General features: G+C 48.5%; 1 protein-coding gene across 1 annotated transcript in view; it reads right to left on the bottom strand.

Annotated features, from left to right (window-relative positions):
- Positions 1-254: 254 nt before the first annotated feature.
- The window catches only part of ZBTB47 (zinc finger and BTB domain containing 47), a 17,314-nt gene continuing 8,162 nt past the window's right edge, over positions 255-9,406 (bottom strand). The window contains exons 2-6 of the mRNA XM_031062955.1: positions 5,608-6,972; positions 2,077-2,224; positions 1,456-1,571; positions 903-1,103; positions 255-266 (exon numbers count right to left, since the gene is read on the bottom strand). Coding sequence (XP_030918815.1) covers positions 255-266; positions 903-1,103; positions 1,456-1,571; positions 2,077-2,224; positions 5,608-6,972 — 1,842 coding nt within the window. The remainder of the gene's footprint in view (positions 267-902; positions 1,104-1,455; positions 1,572-2,076; positions 2,225-5,607; positions 6,973-9,406) is intronic.

The following is a 9,406-nucleotide window of genomic DNA, read 5'->3' as shown; positions in this document are numbered from 1 at the left end:
GTGAAGCTCTTCCCACAGATCTCACAGATGTAGGGCTTCTCCCCTGCAGGTGGGAGGAGAGGGACAGAAGCTGCTGGTTAGGTTGGGTGTCAGAGACTGGGGAGACTTGATGTCTTGAGGTATTTCGGGGTGCATGTGTGTGCCTTGCCCTCATAAGGCAGTGAACGGCCCCACGTCCCAGCCCTAGAGTCTGTATCCCAGCCTGGCAGTGTCTGTCAATCAAGGCACAGGGGGAGGCAATGCCCCACTCTCCCCTAATCCACCTCCTGAGGGCAAAATGACCAGAAGTCCCATGTGGGAGAAAGGGGAGGACCAAATACCCCTTGAGGACCAAGGGGTATTTAAAGCCAAACACCAGGCCATCACGTTCATCTAGACCCTACCTTTTTCTTGAAATTCTGTCTGAACCCAGCAGTTGGTAGCCTGTGCTACCAACTACCTATATGTGCTTTTCTGTATCTTTTCTGTCTTTCTCTCCTTCTTCTTCTACTTTCCTCTCCTTGGAATATTTTGAGTACCTCAACACTGAACGTGTTTAAAGTTTGCTAAGTGGAATGGGCCAAGTTTAATGCTGTGTTTTAATGCAAGTGTTTTATGTTGGCTGAATGCTGTACTAAACCTTTTGCTAAAGTTCCCTGATTTTTCTCAAGTTTGCCAGCAAACCTTTGAGTTGTTTTGACCTCTTGAGAAGACCTTATTGGTATTTCTCCTGTGTGTCCAGCTCAGAGATCATGAAGCATTGTAAGCCCTTCCAAAAGTCGTTTGGGTTTGGGGCCAAAAGGCTCTGACCAGGGGCTCCTCCAGACCAAAACACCCCGGCAATAATTCCCATTTTCCCCCCAGCTCCGATTGTCACACCAGCCAGGAAAGGGATCCAGGGCAGGGAACGAAGCTCTCCCAGCCGGAGAACACCCCAAATCCCGAGGGAACCCCCTGGGAACGCCCTCCCAGCCCTCACCAGTGTGGGTTTTCATGTGCTCGTCGAAGTACTGCTTCATGTTGAAGTCCTTGCCACACCACTGGCACATGAACTGCTTGTGGCCGATGTGGATGCTCATGTGGGAGCGCAGCTGGTACTTGTACTGGAAGCGCTCGTTGCAGTTCTGCAGGGGTGAGGAGTTGTTGATGAGCACTCAAAATATGCCCACATTCCCCTCAAATCACCAGCGGCAAAGAAATCCTGTTTTTTACCCCCAAGAAACGCCCTCAAACAGGCTTTTTGAGACATATCCAGCCAGGCTTGCAGGCTGGGTGGGTGCAAAGTCCAGACAATCTGTTGGGGACAGATCCTGGCATCGGACAAGTTTCATCATAAAGGTGGTGGGACTCTCAAACCAGGAGGTGATGCAAAGCTTGGAAAAGTGTGGGATCATCCCTACAGCTGCACTGTCACACAGCACAGTGGAAGCCCCAAGGAGTGGAAGATCTCTCCCCAGATCAGTGTTTCTGCCTTACCTCACATTTGAAAGGCTTTTCCCCGGAGTGCTGGAGTGAGTGGACCTTAAGGGACATGCTGCGCTTGAAAGACTTCCCGCAGGTCTCACAGGTGAAGGGCATGTCCTTGGTGTGTGCTGGTGGGGACAGGGGCAGGTCAGCAGCCTCCACACACCTCCACCATCCACCTCCCCACACCCCACATCTGGCTCCCAGCGCCAAGCCCCAGCAAACCCAAAGGATCTCTGGAAGATAAATGGCAGCGACATTTCAAGCGATTCCCTTCCCCATTCTTTTGGATCTCTTTGGTGGCCCCAAGGCCCAGGCACCCTACCACTGTTGTCACGGGCAATTTGCTTTTCAAAGCCCAGCACTGGTGTGGTGTGATCCTTTTACATTTCAAACCTTCCTCTGATCACTTCTGATCAATAAAACAAATGGGATTCCCCAGCACGACATCCAAACCCAGCACTGAGCAGTCATTGGTTCAGCATTGAATATCAGGCCAAATTTCAAGACAGGGATGTGAGAAAGCTCATCCAAGAGTAAGCTAACATGACAGCAACACAAAACACCTTTCATTGCCAAACTGATGGACCAACACCCCCAGCAAGATCTCCCCGTGGCACCTCCCACACTCACCAACCATGTGTTTGCGCACGTGGGCCATGGTGTAGAACTTCTTCTCGCAGATCTCGCAGGAGAACTTCTTCTCTGCATAGCCATGGACAATCTTGTTGTGCTCGTGGAGAGACCAGAGCTTCTTGAACCCCTTCCCACACGTCACACACTGCAAGGACACAGGAGACAGTCAGGGAAGCAGCTTCATCCATGGAAAGGGAACATCGTGGTGAAAGCTACAGTTGACATCAAAAAATCACAACTACCAGCAAGTCTGATATAGACCTTGTCACTTCAAAACCTCCAAATTTCATATTTCTACGAAAATGAGCAAGGGGCAATGACCTTCCAGGGAAGGATGTGGAATCTTCGTCAATGGCTGTATCAGGATTTGGATAAACAACAGCTCATGACCTATTCCCAGCTGGGAATTTTATTCCTAAATGAAGATCTTACGTAAAATAATCCCAACCCTCTGTGCATTGGAAATTTGCAAAAAATATGAAAAGAAGGAGAAGCCCTATCCAGGGCAGTACAACTTCAGTCTTCGGCAGATATAATGGATACTTCATCACTAAATTAGTTTTCCAAGCAGATCTGTGATTCCATGATATCCAAAAGGACCAAACTGGACCCAAACCACCAGTCCATCAGCACAGTAAGAACAATGTGACGTGCAAAGTCTTCCCCAAAAAGTTAAGGCAGAGAATCACTTCAGCTCCAACAAGTTCAATGTTCCTCTGGAAGTTCCCAGGAAAAGCTCCAGCTTCTGTGTGAGACGTCTTGGAGGCCTGTGAGACCATTTCAGTGCCCAGGGAAACACAGGACAGAGATATCCACCAAGGAAACCATGCCAGGAGCCAAGGGTCAACTCCTTCCCCTTCACCTTTCCATGGCTCACGTTCCTGTTGTTCAACAGGGATAAAAACCACCCCTTCTCTCCTTGCAGATTTGTTGACAAAATTATTCATGCCTTGAAGGCATCTTGCAACAACGTGGCTGAATTGTACCAGTGAACCTGGGCAGGGATTTCTCCACTTCTCCTCCTTCCCAGAAGAACAGATGCTCCTTGATGGGTTTCAACCAAATTTTGCTGTGATACCACTGAAAACACACCATTATGCTGTGATGTCACTATATTTTTCCATATGTATTTATATTTAGGCGCCCCAAAAGGGAAAATTAGGGTCACAGAGGCATTCCCAAGCCTCCTCATCTTCATCTTGCCATGCTCAAATGTCAACATGAGCAGTCCTCCAAGTCCTGCTGTTCCCAAGTACGTATTTCCATGGATCAGAACAGCTTTATCTCTGTCTTAAGGGATATTTCAGGGAAAATTCAGGACTAGAGCCTGATATCAAAGACAAATCAATATCCATTTTCTCCACTTACTATGAAAGAGGCAGGGGAATTTCAAAATGAAAGGCAGAGGGAAAGCAGCAGAGGTAGAAAAACCCCCAGGGCTGGGACCAAACACTCTGGAGGGCTGAGCTCTGTGTCCTCACTTACTGCTGAAAATCATCACTCAAAAAATATGGAAATAATGTCCAAATGAGGGGAAAAAATGGGGATATAAATTCTTGCTGGTTAAAATAAAAACCATCCTGAAGCTGGAAATAAAAAAAATTTGAGGGACAACTCAATAAAACAAAGGATGAATCACTTTTCAGGTGGTAGAGGTAGGATGCACATTATGGAGATGGGGCATGAACACAGGGAGCAGCGTGGTTCTTAAATCCTAAAGCTTTATGGATGAAATCTGGGGAAAAAACAGGGAAAGAAAGCAGCAGACCAAACTGAGAGAAGGTGAATAGTCCCTCCATGGATCTGATTAAAACACAAGAAATAAAAACTCTTACAGGCAAAGTGCTGAAAAAAATTCCTTTTCCACCCAGACATAATTCCATGAGATGTTAATAAAGTTATTAAATATTATCAGAGCAAATGGAGTGGATTTGGCTATTTGTAAAATTAAAAATGCTTAATTAGGTGAGAGACAATGATCCCTTTTTCTGCAAAAGGAGGTCACTATACAGGCAGTTCTGGTTCATCCTATTCCAAAATGATTTGGAAAAGGGATAAAAAGGAGAGGGCAAAACAAAAAACAAGCAATGAGGTGACACCTGGAAAGCAGACGAAGCTGAATAAACATTCTGGTAAAATTCCTTTTTAAGTGTTTTTTTTTTTTTTTTGTGTTTTTTGTTTTTTTTTTTTTTTTTTTTTGTTAGGCCCTGAAATAGCCAGCACCACACAGGTATTGGAGCTACACCCATCCATTCTGGGAAAAAGCATCCAAAAAAAGCAACTTCAGAGCTGTGAATTTGTCAGGAAGATGCACCAAAGGGTCTGTGACTGCTTCACCTATGAGCCAAGACTGTTCCTGCTTCCACGTTCCCTGCTTGCTAAGATCTGCTTCATTCCCTGTTTTATTTGGGATGCCATCAGTGAAGGGCTCCAGCAGTGCTTGGGTTGTGTTACCTCCATCAAGGAGAGCTGTGAGATCATTCAAAATCTGGTCACTGGTGGGAAGGGTGATGGGAGAAGCTCTCCATAAATTGTAATATATAATATTTGTATATTAATGTAAGATTTGTATTTGTATATTATATAATATTTGTAATTATTAGCAGCAGCATCCTGCAAAACAGCTCATCAGGAATTAGGAGACGGGAATTTGGAGGGATCTTCAGGAACACACGTTTTTGCTGCTCTGATTGGGTGCCTCCCTATCCCCCCAAAACTGCACAGATTTAACAAAGTCGATTTGTTACACAGGATCTCATTAGCACAGGGGAAGGCCACACCAAGCCCCAGCCATGCGTGGATGTCAAACGCACTCAGAAATTTGCTAATGCACACAAAAAAAGCACAAAAGGCAGATTAAAACCATTTTAACTCCTGTCAGCAAATCTTCAAATTAAGCTAAAATGGGTTCAGCCTGGGTGGGAATGCTAGAGTGTGTCTCCATCAAGGGCTTGCAGTGTTTTATCCAGATTAACTGAATAAACTCAAAAGAAAAATTACTCCTCAAAAATTAACTCCGTGTTTCCACCCAGGCAGTCAAGGGGAAGCCACAGCCCCCCTGGCACAAATCCTCTGATTCCAGGCCACTGTGGGACCCCCCTGAGTCTGAATACAAGTCATGGGTGAACGAAGGTGCCCTCCCAACTGCCATGCTGTGCTGGTTTTGCATATAGAAGAAAAATTTCACATCTTAAATTCTCAAAAATCTCAAAATCTCAAATTAACAACCAAAACCACTACACATGTGCTAATTGCAACATCAGTATTATCTAAGCACGACCCCAACCCATGGTGTAGCTGGATGGGATGCCCTCTGCGGTGTTTGGGATGCCCTTCCCTCACTGGGATGTCCCTCAGGGGTGGGATGCTCCTCCTTTGGTGGGATGTCCCCACCTTGATGGCACATCCATCCACTTCGGTGGAGTATTCCCCCCTTGGTGGGACATCCACCTCTAGCAGGATGCTCCACCTTGAGGTAAGGCATCTCTCCCTTGGTGGGACGTTCACCCTGGTGGGATCCATGCTCACCTGGATGTTCTTCTCACAGTCGGTCTGGTGGTGCAGCAGGAGCTCACTCTCCAGCAGGAAGCGCTTCCCACACTTGTCACAGATCTGCATCCGGCTGTGCGTGACGTTCATGTGCTTCTCCAGGTACCAGCGGTTGTTGAAGATCCGCGGACACTTCTTGCATGGATAATGCTGCTTCTCCTCCAGCTTCACCTTCTGGCCCAAGCCATCCTGTTCTTTCTTTCTCTTTCTTCCCCTCTGACCTTCTTCTTCCTCCTCCTCCTCCTCTTCTACCTTGGCCATCTCCTGGGACCTGGTTGCCATGGCAGGTTTAGTGGCTTTGGATGCCCGGCTGCCCCTGCGGGGATGCCCGCTCTTTTCCCTTTTCACCTCTGAGGCATCCTCATCATCATCATCCTCTTCTTCTGTCGTCTCCTCCAGATCTTCCTCCTCACTGCGCTCCTCCTCCTCCTCCTCCCCCACCTCGGCATCCTCCTCCTCTTCCTCCTCCTCCTCCCCTTCCTCATTCTCCTCCTCCCCATCCTCCTCTGTGTCACGCCCATCCCCGTCTGGCCGCCCCATCACAGCTGCCTCGCTGGCAGCCGCCTTCCCCTCCGTGCCCTTGGAGACGTTGAGGGTCTGGTTGTTGAGGTTCACCTCCACGATGATCTGCTCCCTGTTGTAGGAGCCCTGGCTGTCCAGGTCCTCCTCGGACTCCTCACCCTCCATCTTACAGACAGCACCAGGACCTCCATCCTTCTCCTCCTTATAGTACTGCTTGGCCGGGCCGGGTGGGAGCGTCCCACTGCCCGTCCCGTCCTCCACCCGCACTGAGAAGGGGTCATTGCCCTCCCGGGCGTAGATTTTGGGGTGGGGGGCATCCACCTCCTGCTTGATCTCGCAGTAGTAGGGCGGGGGTCCGGCGCAGCCCTCGGCGGGCAGGGCCATGTCAGTGGCCAGGCTGAGCGAGCGCGTGTCCAGCAGGTCCTGGCAGGAGGACGCGATGTTGTTCATCTGCAGCACGGCGGCCGCGTTCAGCACGTCCTGCACATTGCAGGAGTTGACGAGCAGCTTGGAGGTGTAGATGAAGTTGAGGATCTGCTGGAGGCCCTGCGAGGTGAGGGCCTCCAGAGAGAGCTCCACGCGCTGCAGCTGCTTGTTCTGGGTGAAGAGGGAGTGGAAGAACTGGCTGTAGGCTGCCAGGACCCCCTTGTGCGCCGGGAAGATGCTCTTGTGCTGCACCAGCACGATGTCCACGTCGCACAGGTCCGGCTGAAAGAGGCGCTGCTCGTTCAGTCTGTCCATCAAACACGTGAAGTGGAGGGCTACATCCTCCACCAGGGAGTACTCAGCCGAAGGGTAGTCAGTCGTTTTTTCGACTATCAGCTGTGGGGAGGAAAGAAATAAAATCATTCAGGGCTCATTTTATCCCCAAAAACGCCCTTCTGGCCATGCCATCCATCCCTGTCCATGCATCCCCAAGTCAGAGATGTCGCCTGAGAAGCTCTACTGCCAGGCCCAACTTGAACGTGCCAACCAAAATATTCCATCACCAACCCCAGCTTGGAGTTACTAACCATGAAGTCCTACCACCAGCCCTAGCTTGCAAGTACCAACCAAAACACTCCATCACCAATCCCAGTTTGCAGATACCAACCAAAACACTCCATCACCAGCCCCAGCTTGCAGATACTAACCAAAATATTCCATCACCAACCCCAGTTCGGAGATACCAACCAAAACACTCCATCACCAACCAAAACACTCCATCACCAACCCCAGTTTGGAGATATTAACCAAAACATTCCATCACTAACCCCAGTCTGGAGATACCAGCCAAAACACTCCATCAGCAACCTCAGTTTGGAGATACCAACCAAAACACTCCATCACCAACCCCAGTTTGGAGATACCAACCAAAACACTCCATCACCAGCCCCAGCTTGGACATGTCAACCAAAATGCTCCACTACCAGCCCCAGTTTTGGAACACCAAGAAGGTTCCATCACCAGGCCCAGCTTGAAGACACCAATCAGGAAGCTCCATCACCTGCTTGAGTCCAGGAGACTCAACCAAGGAGGAGAAGCCCCAGTGAAAGGGCAGGTCGGAGCCACACCAGCACCCACTGATAACCCTTCAAGGTGGACAGGAGGCACCAATGAGGTCCAAAGGCAGGCTCAGGTGTCCACACTCACTCAAGAGATCTCACACAGGAGAGGGGATGCCTTGACCTCTTGAACCAGATGGAGATCCAGGTGGGTATTTGCCCCAAGCAGGAAGCCAATTTTAGGCATCTGCTGAGATGGAACCCCCTAAATAAAAGGAAATTGGGATTTTATAGCTCCCTGCTTCTGCAGACAATAACACAAAGCCCAATATCCTCTGATATTTCTGAATTACGCTGCGTGCTGTCGCTCATGACAGCAGCTCACTCACAGCTGGATTCATTGGCATGATTTATGCACGTTTTAATGCTCATTTTCCATTGCCTGGGGAAAGGCACTACCTGGAAAAATTCAAATCAGGAAGCAGCACCCCCAGGCTGGGAAATGCTGTGCTGCCAACCCTCCCCAGGCTGAGTTTTCTGGGTATTTAATCCAATTCCCATGTATTTCACATGGTCCAGGCCATCCCAGGTGTTCCTCCCCTCTCCTGGTCATACCTCAGGCCCAGGATGAGTCTGCCTGCTCCATCCCAAATCCAAGGGATATCCCACGCCCTAAATCCTGTGTCCTGCATTAAAAGAAGGTGGGACACACAGACCCCCTAACACCCTTTTTCCTGACCTTCGTAGGATGTGACCAAGGACATGGTGCAGAACAGTGGCAGAGAGGGAGGGTTCAACCTGCCAGGTTTATCCTGCACCTCCTGCTCCAAAAAGAGATTTTTCAACTCCCGTTTTTTCTGGAACAAATGGCAGCTCTTGATCAGCACATAAATTCCAGCAAGACATCAAGACATGTTCTGTTTGTCTTTTTTTTTTTTTCTGGTGAGCCAAAGGCAAAAGGACACACAGACAAAAATGTTTAAATAATAAAAAGGGTGTTTTCTTCGCTGTTTTCCCAACAAGCAAAAAAACCTCTTCATCCTCCCTGCCAAATTTTTTCATTTTCATTGGATTTCTGCTCCACAACCAACCCGTCCAACCAATAGGGATCTCAGTTTTGCATGGTCCTGATAGCCCTGGAGAATCCCAGCAAGTGCTGGCACCCAGGGAAAACATGGAAAAACCAGTTCTGCTCCAAATTCTTGGCTCTGCAGCCTGGAGCAGGGCAAAGAGGTAGGAAAAGGGTTGGGTGTTTACATATTTTTATATACTTTTTATAATTTACATATATATATTTAATATTTTCAATATTTTATACATTCGTGCTTATATATAGTTAAACTACTTATATATAAAAATAAATATATAAATACATGAACATTCTTTACATATGTACTTGTTACAAAATGCTGCATATCCCAGCTGGAACATCCATCCCCCTTCACCATTTCCCGAGCGCCAGGTTCTCTGTTGAAAAAAAAATAACCTAAATTCAGTTTTTTCCTCCGGGGATCCACCTCATTTAGGATACCCCAAGCTTGGCATAGGTGCAGCCACAAAGGAATGGGTGAAAAACAGGGGAGAACGGGTCTGTGGGGTGGCATTGCCCAGCCTGGAAAACAAAAGGCGGCTTTTTCTGCCCTCTGGATGGAGGATTTTTGGCAGAGGGGGCTGATCCCTCACCCAGCGGCGCTCCTTGCCAGGCGGCTCTAATCAGTCCCAGCAGCGGCGAGGACAATGCGTGTCTTGGCCGCGTCCTGCCAGTGACTTCC

The sequence above is a fragment of the Geospiza fortis genome, unplaced genomic scaffold (genome assembly GCF_000277835.1).
Source record: "Geospiza fortis unplaced genomic scaffold, GeoFor_1.0 scaffold34, whole genome shotgun sequence".
NCBI classification, from domain to species: Eukaryota; Metazoa; Chordata; class Aves; order Passeriformes; family Thraupidae; genus Geospiza; species Geospiza fortis.
The sequence above is the reverse complement of the archived record's forward strand: the minus strand, read 5'-3'. Positions and strand labels throughout refer to the sequence as shown.